This window comes from Pipistrellus kuhlii, unplaced genomic scaffold (genome assembly GCF_014108245.1).
Source record: "Pipistrellus kuhlii isolate mPipKuh1 unplaced genomic scaffold, mPipKuh1.p scaffold_m20_p_56, whole genome shotgun sequence".
Classification (NCBI taxonomy): domain Eukaryota; kingdom Metazoa; phylum Chordata; class Mammalia; order Chiroptera; family Vespertilionidae; genus Pipistrellus; species Pipistrellus kuhlii.
The window spans coordinates 819,661-835,353 of record NW_023425558.1 but is presented as its reverse complement, the minus strand read 5'-3'; the positions used below and the strand labels follow the sequence as shown (position 1 = coordinate 835,353).

The window sequence follows — 15,693 nt, the reverse complement described above, 5'->3', positions numbered from 1 at the left end:
CCACCACCCTCGCCGCCCCAACACACACTCCTCACTACCACTCCCAACTAGGTTCCAGCGCACTTGCCTTTTGTCCCACCTCAGACTGTAATGCTCTTTCTCCGGGTCTTTACTCTCCACCCATCTAAAGACATTTCCCGACTCCAACCCATGAATCCAAGTTATTTTTCCAAATACTTCAAATCCACTTGAAATCCTACTTGTTTATTCATCTTCTGCCCTCCTCTCACCTTTCTCAAGCAAATACTTGTTCTATAAAGACAGGGCCTGTTCTTATTCCCTATGTCCGGTGTTGAATGGCATCTGACACATGGTGGGTACTCAAACTTGTTGACTAAGTTAACAAATGAATGAATGAATGCATGTTAACTTCTTGATGACCAAAAGAAATGACTGGATAATATCAGCTGAAGATGGATGGAATGACTCAGTTAATATCAGCTGAAGATGGATACTTATTTCTAAAAAGAAGCAGGTGCACTCTAGCTGGTTTAGCTCAGTGGATAGAGCATTAGACTGCGAACTGAAGGGCCCTGGGTTCGATTCCGGTCAAGGGCACATGCCCACGCTGTGGGCTCAATCCCCAGTAGGGGAGCGTTTAGGAGGCAGCACATCAGTGATTTCTCTCCCTTCTCCCTTTCCCTCTGAAATCAATAAAAAAAATTTTTAAATAAATAAAATACAAGCAGGTACCCCAAAGCCAGGAGGTAACCTATGCTACAGATTTCATCACCAGGATTACCAACTTGACAAATGCTAACAACTGCTTAACAGAGCTTTAGGTAGGAAAATTTATAGCTCAAGTGTTTCCATAATGTTCATCTAACCAACTGTATTTTACCAAGTACTAAAGGAGCTTAATGTTTATACCTGAAAATGATTAAAGAATTTCTATTTTTATTTTTCCATTAAACTTTTTTAAAAATATATTTTATTGATTTTTTTTACAAAGAGGAAGAGAGGGATAGAGTCAGAACCATCGACTGAGAGAATCATCGATCAGCTGCCTCCTGCACCCCCCCCCCCCCCCCCCACCGGGGACATACCTGCATCCAAGGCACATGCCCTTGACCAGAATCCAACCCGGGACCCTTCAGTCCGCAGATCGACGCTCTATCCACTGAGACAAACAGGTTTCGGCCCCATTTAACTTTTAACTAAAAACATCTAGCCCCAAATTTTCTACCTTACCACCTCAGCTATAGAAAATGGGACTGAATGGGATGTTTTAAAAGTACCTTGTCTGAAACATGTAGATGTCATTTTACTTATTTTTAATTTGCTGATCGGGTTACTAAGCCCCTAAAAAGTATACTGACTTGTCCAAAGTCATCTAGAAATCTAATTTTCTGTTAAGAGTTAAGCATAATTATATATTCTGACTGCAGATCTTGATGGAATGAAAGAACCTGAAGCCTGGGCTCTTGAAAGGAAAACAAGGAACAAGACCAAATGTGGGGAGGGAAACACTGGTGGTGTGTCAGTTAAATCCACTCAAATAGGAGTAAGCAATCTGTGTTAACTTCACACCTTGAGGAGCAAATACAGTTTACACACATAGTAAATAACCTCAAATTAAAAGCCAGTATTCTTCAGGGAGGTTCAGAGGGAACTCCAATCCCACTCCCAGCTACACGCTCCTAGCCTCCCCTTAATGTATTCGCAAGCCCACTGCCTTTCCTCTCCATATCCAGGAGAATCTGTTCCCAAGACAATGAACACTGTTGCCCGAGAATGGAAGTGGCCCAAGCTGGTGTGGTCTAGTGACCTACTATTCCTAGGTACCTTGCGCTGCAGAATCCACTGCCTTGCCCTAGCCGGTTTGGCTCAGTGGATAGAGCATTGACCTGTGGACTAAAAGGTCCCAGGTTCAATTCTGGCCAAAGTCACATGCCCAGGTTGAGAGCTAGATCCCCACAGTAGGGAGTGTGCAGTACACAGCTGATCAATGACTCTCTCATCATTGTTTCTATCACTCTCTCTCCCTTCCTCTCTGAAATCAATAAAAATAAATCCATGCCTTCACTGTTACTCGATATATTGCACAACTACATCCAAATTCCTTTGCTCAGCTGTGTGCTCCACCAGGCCATTCCAACTCCCTAGAATGTCCTCATTTCTATGAGATGGAAAGCACAGAATGATGAGCAGTGACTATATAGGAGGACCTATACTTGTGACATGTTCTCATGTGACCCTTCCAACAGTAGTAGTATCCTAATGTTTACAAGTCCTGGGTGGTCCAACTCTTTGATCTACTACTTTCTAACCATATGATCTTAAGTTACTAAACTATAGCCTCCACTTATCCATTTATAAAACAGGTTTAGGAATACCCAATGCATTTGGGTTGCAATTAAGTTAATATATGAAAAGCCCATGCTTCAATAAATGTTAGCTATTGTCTCCATCTTATAGATGAGAAAACTGAGGTAGAGTTCCTGACATGTTCAAGATCACACAGCTAAGGGGTAGAACCAGGATTCAAACTCAGGAAAACTAATTTTAGAGAATGACCAACACCCCTTAGTCATTCTCTCGGTGCTAAGTTAGTTTTCAATCAAATCCTAACTCCAGGAAGTTTGCTCTAATAACTGACTGCTCCATCTTCTCCTTCCTAACTTATCACTCCCTTAGCATTGCTTATTCCCGGAACTAGCTCAATAAGGTAGATCCTGCTTCCCTGGACTATAAATTCCTCAAGATCAGTCCAAAGGCTCCATTACTAAATACTGTATTTCAGCATGACAGACACAGTATTTCAAATGACTGAGAGCTAGACTTAAAGAACTAAGTCATTTAAGAATTCTTTTTTCTAGGAACTTCAGATTCTTTTATTTTTTAACTGTGGTGTGTGTCTTTTGGGGGTTTTTTGGGCGTTTTTTTTAGAGAGAGAGACATCGATTTTTTGTTCCACTTATGTATGCATTCATTGGTTGTTGTTTTTTTAAATATTTTATTGACTTTTTACAGAGAGGAAGGGAGGGGGATAGAGAACTAGAAACATCGATGAGAAAGAACATCCATCAGCAGCCTCCTGCACACCCCCTACAGGGGATGTGCCCGCAACCAAGGTACATACCCTTGACCGGAATCAAACCCCAGGACCCTTGAGTCTGCAGGCCAATGCTCTATCCACTGAGCCAAACCGGTTTCGGCCATTGGTTGACTCTTGTAAGTGTCCTGATAAGGGATCAAACCCACATTAGGATGATGCAGTAAGCAACTGACCTATCCGACCAGGGATCCTTTATGACCTATAGAATTTGGGTAAATATACATTTTCCACCTGCCACCTATCTTACCTTCTCTATTACCCACATTAAATAGCATATTAATGCATAAATCTAGGACATTTATTTTCATTATAACCTCAGCCATCCCACATTAGTCAGCTTACTTGGCTTAATAGAACAATATGACCAGAGAACCAACAGTCTGTATGGACTTCCATGTAGCTTAACTGATAGGCATGACTAGAAAGGTTGCCTACCCAAAGGGATATCACATGACCATCCAGTAATAATCCCATTATCTCCAGTAACAGGGGGGGAGAAACCCCAGGTCTACCCCAGGCAGAATTTCAAACAAGGTCCAAACCTCAAAAAGCAGGTTGATGAGGCAGGAAGCCTCTACGTGGTCTTGTCCCAGACATAAATGAACTGAAACTTCAAGTTGTAGAGGTTATAGATAGAAAAGTGCAAAGATCTGAAGGATGCTGGGGGCCCATATTCCCTACCCCTCTGCTCAGGACACAAATGTCTGTCATCCTATTCACTCAACCCAACCATCTCCAAGTTATGGGACCCTGAAAATCAAAAGTCCACAAAAGCAAAGCATAGGGCTATAGGGTGAACACAGGTGGCATAACTTCAGAGGAGAGAGAATTTTACAACAATCTGCAAGAAAGAAGAAAGTGGTAGCTCCTTCAGGCTTCCACAATAAGAAGCTCAGGGCTGATGCATCCGCACTGAAGATGACAGGCAGAGTGATCATCTAGGCCAGGTCAACCTGAAGAATTTGTGCTAACAATACAGAACTGGCCCCAAGAGCGCATTAAGCAGTTTTCCATAGGAACCCTCGCTGGAGAAAGGAAGACAGAAAGCCACATTGACAAACATTATCAATACACAGGCCACAATCACAGCCTTATAATCAATCAACTCTCATTTTCCAGGGTTAACAACCAGAGCTAAGCTTGTTAGCTAAACCCTCAGATCACCCACCCTCAGTGCAGAAAAGTGAGAAGAAAACTAGCAAACTCCCCCCCCATTCCAGTCCTGCAAAGAAATTAAAAGGAGCAGCGAAGCACCTGAAGGCAAAGCGGTGAGCAGGAAGAAAAAGGAGTTATGGTCCCAGTACCCGAGATTGCCCTAGTAAATAAGCATCCACAAGGGCTCATGGTTATAAAGGTCATCCATTTGCTTTTGCCCATGGACAGAGAGAAGAGAACAGCTGGGGAAAACTACTCTGTCACAGGCAAACTCACAGGAAACCGGTGAAGGCATAAGAGAACCAGCCTGAACTCCACTTGACTGATATACACACCTCCCCAAAATCGCCTTACCCAAAGGAACCTCAGTATCCAACCATTCTTCTTCCAATCATCCATCATTAAACACGAGCCTCCCATCTTATCCCTGGCTGGAATTCCCTCGTTTTTGGCCAGGTCCTCTCAACGTCCAGCACTTACGTATAGAAATGGTCTTTAATTCCAGCATCCCTACTTGGTTATGTTTGCACCTCAACCCATGCCCAGAGTCTGTCTATTATGACAGCTTCAAATATAAACCCAGCAAGTAAACATCTGGAAACCCTAGTAAACGGAGACAGGCAGAGTGAGTCTCAGGTGACCGTGATGAGAGGCGGTGGGCAGGACGCAGGAAGGATACGCCATGATGTTCAACCGGCAAACTATCAGGTGTGTGACCAGAATCTCCCATACCTTCTTCCAATTGTCCATCCCTTCTTTCTCCAACCACAGGGCAGCATCAGACACCAACATTACCCCCACCCACTACCGGCTCCCTTCCCAGTCCCAGGAGTCCCCTGAGCCCACGGCCTGAAGGATCCACTAATTTCATAAGCGCCAAAGTAGCCCTTTCCCCACTTCTCACTTGAGAAGCCAAACCCCAGAACCCCCTGCTGCAGCACACGTTTCTCAACTGGAAACAAGTCAAGAAAAATGGTCAAGCATAGGGAGAGAAAAATGGGCAACACGTTTTCTGCATTGCATGTGATTAAATCGAGTTGAGGGCTGAAGAAGCCTAAGCTAGTTGGTCTGGACAATCCATTCTTAAAGATGGCAGACTAGCAGGACGACAGACCATGAGCAAAATCCCTTTGGGCAGAAGAGAAATCATTCTAATTTCCATGTCAAATCCCCTTCCTCATCTGCCCTGGGTTCTGTGGCTGCCTTCCCTTTGGCCATCATGTCTTCCTGGATGTCAAACTGGCTCCTCTGAAACTGAGTGCAATCAAGACAATGACAACCAGGTTTCCAAACTGCAAATTGCCCCGTTTTATTTGTAGTCCATACAAAAGGGAAAAAAATTAAGTTTTTCTAACACCACCTACTTGAGGAAACAGGAGTGGGACTGTGCGGCTCAGCGTCAGCTAGAACATCAGGAGTCGGTAGGAATTTGGACATAAACCAACTGACTATCCCAGCAGGAACTCAGTCTCAACACAGTCTTAGAGGGACAGGCAGAGTCCCCTGGACTGCTGGCACAGCTTGGCGTATAGGAAATGGTTAAGCTAACCCTTTCCTGGCCTCCGTCATAGCTAAAAAGAAAAAGGCGCCGCGACCTCCGCTGCAGGTTGATTTCCCATCAGACAACCTTAAACATCGCGCACAAAAATAAAAGGGAGCCGGGAAAAATAAAAACAAAAGAAACTCCCATCTGGGAGATGGGAGGCAGGGGGAACCGCAGATCTAGAGCCAGTAGCAAGATTTGCTGCTGAGGCGAAGGAACAAAGTAGGTTACTACCAAACACTCAAAAGGATCGTCTCCTGGGAAGACCCACATGGTAGAGGGGATGGAAATCCACAAATGGGAGAGGTGTGGGCCAGTGGTCTGAACCCTGCCCCACTTCTCTCCTTCCCTCCCTGTAGCGCCCCACCCCAGGACGGCCCTACATGCGGCGCTGGTAGCCAGAGTGCGTTTGAGCGGCCCGCAGGTAATCATTATAGGAGCCCGAATAGCGTGCGTAATCGGAATGAGCATCGGGCAGGCGACGGTAATCCAGCGAGGACTTTGTCGGCGAGCGGCGGAACGAAAGCTGCGACTCTGATAAACGGCGGTAATCAGAGAGCTCGGCTAAACGCCGGTCGGAACCATACCTAGTCGAGAGAAGAAGACAGTTGGTGAATGAGACAATTGAGGGGAGGGCTCCAGGTGGGCATGGGGGAGATGCCAATGGGGATAGGGAGGGTGTGATCACACTGGTTCCAACAGACAAGAATTTGTCACAAGGCTCAGCACCCTATCCAGGGCAGGAAATCAAGCCTGGTTCAGCTCAGTGGGAAGCCAAGCCCGCACTGAAGCCCTCCCCTCTGAACTGGCCACGGTGGATTGTGGTCGGTATCCCAAACCACAAGCTATCCCCTCCCTCGGGTCCTGCACAGAAAGACCGTGGTTGTTTACCAACAGAACGGCGGACGAAAGCAAGGTCCCGTTTCCCCCGGAGTGGACGCACCTCGTACACCGTGCCTTCAGCCAATGAGTGCCAAGGCACTCCTCTTTCAAGCCTACCCCACCAGAGCCAGGACAACCACAGGACAGGCTACGGATCCTCCGGACGGTGGGAAGGCTGCAGGCCAGTCTTGCAGGCCGTGGCTCCAATGGCAGCCGGGGCCGGCCTAGACATGCGGCCCTTTTCCCGGCCTAACTAGCTGGTACCACCCCAGGCTGAGCACTGGGCTCCACCTGAACCTTGGTGACCAGGGAAGTTCACACACACCATCCCCTTCAGCCTTTGGACATCCCACGGGAACAGACAAGATCAAGGGAGGGACCGATGGCTCCAGTTCCCTCCCATGCCAACCTCAGCCCCCTGACCTACGCCCCAGCTGGGGGCAGAGGCAGGGGGGCATACAGTACCTTTTCGACATGGCGACAGCCTTTTTGTAGGGATCGTCGTAGCTGGCCCGGGGTGGGGAGAGGCGGGTACGCTCATAGGGCGGCGGGGTGCTGTTGGCGTTGGCAACGGCCCCCTGGGACATGGATAGGTAGGCTGCGGACGGCTGGCCTGCCCCGTCATAGGCACTGCCCGGCTGGCCGCGGTAGGAGGCAGCAGCCTGGGGATGCTGCTGGGCAGCGTAAGAAGCAGCCAACGAGGCTGATGACTGAGTGCGGTAAGGCCCTGCCAGGGAGGCCGAAGGCTGGGCCCCGTACGCAGCGGCAGCACCGTAGGAGCCAGTGGCCGCAGCAGCTGACTGAGCCCCATAGGAGCCTGACAGGCCCATTGAGGCTTGAGCCCCGTAACTATTCAGTTGTGTCTGAACAACTGGCTGGGCCCCATAGGACCCAGCCATGGGGGCAGCGGCCTGTGCGGCGTAGGCAGCTGGCTGGCTGGCGTAGGCAGCAGCCGTGCCTGGCTGTGCCACATAGGCAGCAGGCTGGGAAGAGTAGGAAGCAGCCTGCTGTGCAGCATACGGGGCAGACTGTGCATTATAAGAGGCTGAGGCCTGGGCATTGTAAGAAGCTGCCTGGGCCCCATAAGCCAGGGAGGACGCTGCAGACTGGGCCCCGTAGGAGGCTGCCTGGGCCCCGTAGGAGCCTAGGGAGGAAGCTGCTCCCGGGGCGCTGTAGGAGGAAGCAGCCGCACGAACCCCATAGGAAGAGGCAGCCTGGGCGCTGTAAGAGGAAGGCTGGCTAGCATAGGCGGCCAGGGAGGAGCCCTGCGCCCCGTAGGAGTTGAGTGAGGAAGCCGCAGCTGCCTGGCCCCCATAGGAGGAGAGGGCCGAGGGCTGGGCTCCACCGTATGGGCCGAGCGAGGAAGCTGCAGCCGACTGGGAGCTGGGGCTGGCCAGCTGGCCCCGGTACGGGGCCCCAAGGGAGACAGAGGGCTGAGCGCGGTAAGAGGCTGCCTGGGCTGTCATGGGCTGAGTCCGATAGCTGACACCCAAAGAGGCAGAAGGCTGCGCCCTGTAGGCGGCTCCCAGGGACACTGAGGGCTGGGCCCTGTAGGTGGCGGGCTGGGCCGTCAGCGGAGCCACGTAGGAGGCTCGGGGAGGTGAACGGCGCAGGGGGCTGCGGTCGCGACCAAAGAAGGGCGGTGTGGGCTGACGGGCTTGCCCATCAAAGCCACCAGTGCTGTTGCCAAAAGCCTGCTGGTAGTCGAAGGTGGCCGAGAAGCCACCAGCTGCAGGGAATGCCGTATCCCCAGCCCCCGGTTTCTTGGTCTTGTCCCCAGGCTGCACAGCCAGGCCAGCAGGCCCCTTCTTCTGACCCTTGGTTGAGAGTTCCACGTTGATGCGCTTGCCCTTCACTTCTTTGCCGTTGAGCTGCGCGATGGCGGCTTTGGCATCGGCTTCCTTCTCCATGTGAACAAACGCGTAGTCTGATAAAGCAGCAGACAGAGGGTTAGCGATTAGGGAGGCAGGGCATGCTACCCAGTGGGCCCCACACTGGACACAGCAACAGCACCCAGCTGTTGCCAACTATCTCCAGGCCTCTACACCCTCCTCTCCAGGAGTTAGGTCACATACAGAGCTTCTGACCGTCCCAAGCAGCCACCTTTGCCTTTGACCTTCTCCCCATTCTTCCCTCTCCACTGCCACCTCACCCAACTTCCTGGTGAGAGAAGAAAGAGCAAAGATGAACTGCAACACAGGATAAAAATCTTCACAGCTCCTGTAAGTATAAACCAAAACGCAAAACGCAAAAGGGTGCCTGGATCTCTCAATTATCCAGTATTCTCTAACCCAAGGTCACCGAACACTACAGCTCACCTTTGAGGCTTAATACTCAAACACTGGAAATAACTACTTATGTCTTGGCATGATTCATGTCTCAGCCTAGGGTCCAATTAAAGCAAAAGAGCTAGACTGCACTGCACAGTGCATGAGATTCTAACACGATCTCCCCTTTTCCCAAAGCACTTCCCAGTTTCCAAAGCACTTTCGTGCACGGGACCTCACCACAATCCTGGGAGGTAGGCAGGACAAAGGATCATTCACCCCATTATACAGGTGAGAACTGATATGGCTTAGCCCAAATCAAAATGTGTTAGATCCATGAACAGAATCCCAACTTTCCATACCAGTCACTACACACAGTCTATTCCTAAGAAGTCAACGAATAAGGCAGGACTGTATACCAATGTGACTAGAGAGGGGAGAAGCTGGACCCCATGTAAACCCACAAGGTGTGGGAGTGCAAACCAGGCCCCCTGGCTGAGCTCAGGCCCAAGTCTCCTCCGTTCACAGGGAAGACTTGATTCTCAGCTTTAAGGCAATTACTACAGCAAGCAGGCTCTGCTAAAGTGACCCCTGAGGTCCTCACTCAGGATCTGAATGAGCTGTGGTGGGATAGGCTCTAGAATAGGACGCTGATTTTGCTTGGCTGGTGTGGCCCAGTGGTTGAGTGTTGACCTATGAACCAGGGTCAATTATGAGCTTGATCATCAGTGTAAGGTTGCAGGAAGCAGCCGATCAATGATTATCTATTACTGATGTTTCTCTCTCCTTATCCCTTCTCTGAAATCAATAATTTTAATTGGATGTTGATCTCAAAGACCCATGTATCTAGCACACAGAAAGAAAATTTTAGGAGAGTAAGGAGTGGGAAGAAATTCTTTATCATATTCAAACTCACAAACCATAGCAGTGTAAGCAGGATATGAACAACGGTGACAAGATCATGCTTGTGGAAAATAAAGCCATTCAGTTAACATCTGGACCTGCCGCTACTTTAAGATATGAAGTACCAGGAACCCACCCCTCTCCTATCAGTTTAGGAAATGTAGAACTACCTGGATGAAATTAGTAAGGTTCCATTCTTAGAGATAAGAATTATTTTTAATGGGCGTAAACAAGTGTCCTAATTTCTAGAAACTTTCATACTGGGATGCCCTCTCTTGCTGCCTCTATAGAGCAAGTCATTTCCCTGAATCTAAGGCAATACCACCAACCGACTCACATACAAATAAGAATAAAATTTAATCAACAGGTGGAAGTCAGAAGTATGGCATTGCACAAGGAATCCTGGGCTAGGACCTAAACGTCTTTAGTTAGAGATCCAAACATCACTGACTTCCTATAAGCTCTTAAAGGACTTATCTATTATTTCCTCTATCTGACTAATCTGTCTTATCTACCTCAGAATTAGGAAATTCAAATGAGAAGATAGGCCCAGCCAGTAAAGCTCAGTGATTGAAGCCCATGAACCAAGAGGTCACGAGTTGATTCCTGGACAGGACACATGCCTGGATTGCAGGCTCGATCCCCAGGTAAGGAACATGCAGGAGTCAGCAAATCGATGTTTCTCTCTATATATATATCCCTCTCCCTTCCTCTCTCAAAAATCAATTTTAAAAAAAGAGAAGATACAAGTGTCTTGTAAAGTAAAAATAACAACATGATAAAGGATTATGATAATTCAATCCTACGAATAACTACCGTCTTATTTCCCTACAGATTATCTTCCATCTCTAATAAAACACTAGACACAATGCCACCTGTACGTGTAAACTTGGAACTGGCCAGAGATGATAAAAGTACAAATTGAGCCGGGACCGGTTTGGCTCAGTGGATAGAGCGTCGGCTTGGGGACTGAAGGGTCCCGGGTTCGATTCCGGTCAGGGGCATGTACCTTGGTTGCGGGCATATCCCTGGAGGGGGGTGTGCAAGAGGCAGCTGATCAATGACTCTCTCTCATCGATGTTTCTAACTCTGTATCTCTCTCCCTTCCTCTCTGTACAAAATCAATAAAATATATTAAAAAAAAAAAAAAAAAAGAAAAGTACAAATTGAGCCCTAACCGGTTTGGCTCAGTGGACAGAGTGTCAGCCTGTGGACTAAAGGGTCCCGGGTTCCATTCCAGTCAAGGGCACGTACATTGGTTGCGAGCACATCCCTACTGGGGGGGGGGGGGGGGGGGAGTGCAGGAGGCAGCTGATGGATGTTTCTCTCTCATCGATGTTTCTAACTCTCTATCCTTCTCCCTTTCTCTCTGTAAAAACTCAATATATATATATTTTTAAAAAGTACAAATTGAACTATTACACTCTGTCTTCATATTCCCATGGCCAGAACCTGATTCCTTATCTATCAATTGTGAAAAGCAAAAATGTTCCTTTCCAAACCTGATTGGTGGCTCAGTTTGCTGAAGCATCATCCCATACACCAAAAGGAGGCTGCTGGACTGATTCGGCAGAGCATACCTAGGGTGTGATTTGGATCCCCAGCCACTGCGCGAAGGGGAAGTAGCCGAGATGCTTCTTTCTTCCTGTGCCTGTCTGTCTGTCTGTCTCTCTCATCAACAAACATATATTTTTAAAAAGTATTTCTCTTGGCCTAGCCAGAGGACACCACAGAATTGTCCTCTGATCTCTCACCTCCACTTTGGGTAAAAATAGATGCTGGTGGTTGGAAATCTCGTTAAAAGCAGAGAATGAGCTGACCCTCATGAGAAGGTCAATACCAACCAGAGAATACAGCGGCAAGCAGAAAGCAGGAGCTTGTGGGCAGATTAAGGAGAAGTGGGGGACCTCCCAGCACTGTGAGGGAACAGTCAGAACCATACTACATTCCTGAGACAGAACGAGCTGGGAAATAAACACACAACAACAAGTTTCAATGGATTTACAAGAACAGGACTGTCTACTCCCTCCTTAGTCAGGTTTTCTTAGGAGATCAAGTTGTGAAATTTGAAAATTGGGCTTTCACATGTACAATTCCACTGACCGCCCACCAGAGCTATACACCTCATTTTTTAAAGCCATCAGATACAATTATAACCAGTTTATTCCAGAAATTTCCTAAGCCTGATATTGGAGGGAATAAGTTATCCAAATGACTCAATCATATCAGGCTAACCAATCCTATCAGTGAACAGCCAAGCACAGACCTAACCCTATCAGATTCCCGGAACCCAACTACTCCTAGGATAAGAAAGAAAACACAGACCTAGAGAACTCCAAAGACCATCCACCTGGAGAGCTAGTTCACGGAAGTGACCTGCGATGGAAACGCACTGCGTTTAAAGGGAAAAGCGAGCAATGTTTCCCAGGCTCTCCGATTACCTGGTGGCATTACAATTCTCCTAGTACCACGTTAACAGAATCCAGAGAAATGAGCACTCTTATCCTAAGAGTAAAAATCTCTAACTTGAAACTACAGAGCTATGTATAGAAGAAAAGAATGCACACACACACAAAAAGGACAGGAAAGAGTTTCCTCCTGCCTTTTAGACCTCCCTGAAGTCTAAACGGTTCCTAGTTGGCAGGGACTGATTCTCTTTCTTCATCTTTCTACACCCAATAGAAGATAGCTGTGCAAAGTGGTTGTAATCTGCCGTTGCTAGAGATTTTTACTCTACAAATCAAATCTCTAAGCTCCTGGGGTAACCAAGCAACTGTTTTTCCCCCTGTAAAATAAAACAGCTGGTTTTCCTGAGCTATGCCAAGTTTCTTGTGCTTTTCCAAGGTCTGACAGCCAACATAAGATACAATAAAATGCCCATTCCCAGCCCAAGAAATAAGCTATTTATAGAGCCAGAGCCAGTTTCTTCTACATTCCCAACTTAAAACTTCACTTTCCTTCATCCCAAGGATGCGGAAAGGCATCAGTGAAGTCTATCATGCTAAAATCTTTCCCACAGTCCCTTATAGCAATATCTATCAGGAGGTGTTCCATATCTGCATAACTACGAATACCAGCTGACCACCACTCCCTGAGGAAATCAAGGCATTTCTGCTAATCAAATGTTTACAAAGGGACAATGCGCACACAACTTTCATTCTCCAGCCAGGAGTTCTAAAAACCGCGTGCAGTTTACACTTCGCCCTGCCCTCCACTGCCACAAGTGTCTGTCCCAAGCCAATGTTCTGCTTTCCCTACCACCTGAAAGCAAGCGTTGACCAATGAGTCCCACGGAAACTGACCCTGAAGATGCCACTTTCTAGGTTCCAATCTCGTAACCATCCTGCCTAACAACTACAAAAAAATAAAATAAAATAGGTCAATTAGACACAGAATTCCCATAATGAGCCAGACACACCCCCACCCATTCCTGGCCAGGTGCCCACTATGAGGCCCTTCCTACTCCTTTCCTCCACACAAAAGCAAAAACCCGTGCCCGTACAGCCTGCCCCAGAGCACCCAGCAGGAGCCTGAATCCGGAGAGTCGTGGACTTGCATGACCTGAGTTGAGGAAAATAGAATGCAGCATTAATGCAGAACAAATAACCCATCCTAGGAGTGGAGACCAATCCTTCACATTTCCCACAGTTACAGGAAGGACAGCAAATCAAGGATCTCAGTGGAAATCAGCACCTGCACCCACAGGTGGTCCCTATCCTCAAACTCTCTCACAGGGCTATGAGCACGTATGAATTCAACGCCAGGAGCGGGCATCAGATACTCCCAGGTCGCATCCTCAGAGATGGCAGGGCAAGGTTAACTCTGACCCGTTCGCCAGTGAAGCAGACTAGCCACCTGCGCAAGGGCTGTCCCCCCCAAACGCTGCCAACATAAAACAAAAGAGCTGAGGGAGCAAGAACCCTAAAAAATCAACGAGGTTCCAAAATGGAGGTCGGGCCTAAACTATGGTGATACATTCTTCTCAAAGTTTAAAAGGCAAACTCAGGGAGCAAAGTCAACTAGTAAGTAACCTGTTTAGGCAATGTTTAAGGAAGACCTCTCACAGGCGCCTCCCCATGTTTCCCTCCCCTCAGCCATGGAGCATGTCCCCTTGCAAAATCGCCAAGCTTGTAAAAGAATGACACTGCCCGGGGGGGCACAGGTTTGGCAAATTAAGTCTACGGAGAAGGGGCCTTCATAAAATAAGCTTCCTTCCACATTCGAAAAGTCGGGATTTCCGGCATATAGATGTGAAATCGAGTCCAAAGGGGCGGGGAGGGGGAGAATTGGAGGGTGTTAGACAGCGCAGTTGCCACGCCTAACCCACCTAACAGTGCTGAAAGGCCAGAGTGGTTAGGAAGGGCCCCCTCTCGTACCCACGAGTAACTATGCCCGCAAGTGCCCAGGCCACAGCACACTAAGACCCCAGCCCGAGGAACGTCAGAGGGCCCCGTTACCTTCCGCTCGCGAGCATTCACCGGGAGGGTACACGAGGGCAGTCTCGGGGCGTCAGCCCCCACCTTTTCCCTCTTCCCACGCTCTGACCGACGTCTGGGGAAGCGGAGCGATCTTCCCCGATCCGTGGTCCGGCTTGCGCCCGTCACTGCCCAATGTCCGCTCGGTGCCAGGCCCAGAAGAACGGTGGAAGGCGCGCCCCCGGTACACGAGCGAGTCTCGCAGGCGCGTCCCCGGCCCCGCAGCTCGGCCCCTGGCCGCGGCTCCCACCCCGAGCCGCTTCCTCCCGGGCCGTGAATGGTGCCTGGGCCGCAGGGGAGGGGGGTGATCCTACCCATCGCGCCCCCACAACTCCGGCCTCGCTCCCGCGGACTCTTCCCCCCGGACCCCCCCGCCCCCAAAAAAGCCGCGCAGTGACCGACCCCGGGGAGAGGGGCGTGGCTACCAAGCAGCGTGCCCCGCGCGCGCCCGCCCCCAGGCGCGCCTCCGCGTTACCTTTCACCACGTCACACTCGATGACGCGTCCGCGGCGCTCAAAAAGGCTACGCAACTCCTGGCTCGTGCACGCAGCCGACACATTGCCCACGAAAATCTTCCAAGTGTTAAGGGGCCGTGGGCGCGACATCTCCACCAAGAGCGCGCGCCCAGGCCGCAGCTCGTGGCCATGCAGGGCCTCGATGGCGCGCAGCGCGCCCGCGTTCTCGCGCATGTGCACGAAGGCGAACTGCTTCATGACGGCGCAGCTCATGACGGTGCCGTAGGGCGCGAAGAGGGCTGCCAGCTCCTCCGGCGTCGTATCCGCTCCATCGACGTTCCCCACGAATATCTTCATGGCGCCGCCGCAGCCGCCTTCCCGGAGAGCCGGGGCCTCTCCGCAAGCGACTAGCGAGACGTCCGGCCGGCCGGCTGTCCTCCCAGGAATGGCTGGCGACTGAGAACCCCGCCGCGCAGGCGCCCCGATTTAGCCAATCAGGGCTCGCATTCCTCGCGCCCTGCAGCCAATCAGAGGGCCGAAGGAAGATTGTACACAGACGCAGCCAATCCCAGAGGGCCTAGCGCCCGCTCGTTAACGGAGGGGCGGGAGCAGGACGGCGGCGCGCGACCAACCGCCACCGCCGAGGGGAGGGGGAGAGGCGGGCTGGAGGAGTGGGTACGCGAGCGCCGGCAGCCGAGCGGCCTAGTCCCGGCGGCCGCCCCCGCCCCGGGTGGAGCCGGGATCCCCAGGCCCCGAGGGAAAACTGGGTCCAGTCGGAAGTCAGAGCGTCTCCCGTTCTGGCCGCTCAGGCCAGACCCGCGCTTGAGGTGGCGGAAAACGTGTCCGCGGGAAGGCCTGGCCTGGCAGGAAAAGCCCGGACAAACCGACGCCTTCTCGGCTTCCGGAACCACCGCCTCCGGGCCTGGGCAGGGCGATCTGGGGGGGATCTGAGGGG

General features: G+C 50.1%; 1 protein-coding gene across 5 annotated transcripts in view; it reads right to left on the bottom strand.

Moving 5' to 3' along the window:
• Positions 1–15,211, bottom strand: part of LOC118706979 (RNA-binding protein 14) — a 23,147-nt gene extending 7,936 nt beyond the window's left edge. The window contains exons 1-3 of one of the 5 annotated variants that reach the window (XM_036416744.2): positions 14,759–15,210; positions 8,474–8,565; positions 6,930–6,935 (exon numbers count right to left, since the gene is read on the bottom strand). In XM_036416744.2, the coding sequence (XP_036272637.1) occupies positions 6,930–6,935; positions 8,474–8,565; positions 14,759–15,095 (435 nt within the window). In that variant the 5' untranslated portion in view covers positions 15,096–15,210. Of the gene's footprint in view, positions 1–5,497; positions 6,344–6,929; positions 6,936–7,103; positions 8,566–14,265; positions 14,650–14,758 lie in introns of those variants that run through there. The other 4 variants (XM_036416740.2, XM_036416742.2, XM_036416741.2 and 1 more) reach the window with 4 other exon arrangements.
• Between the last annotated feature and the right edge of the window lie 482 nt (positions 15,212–15,693).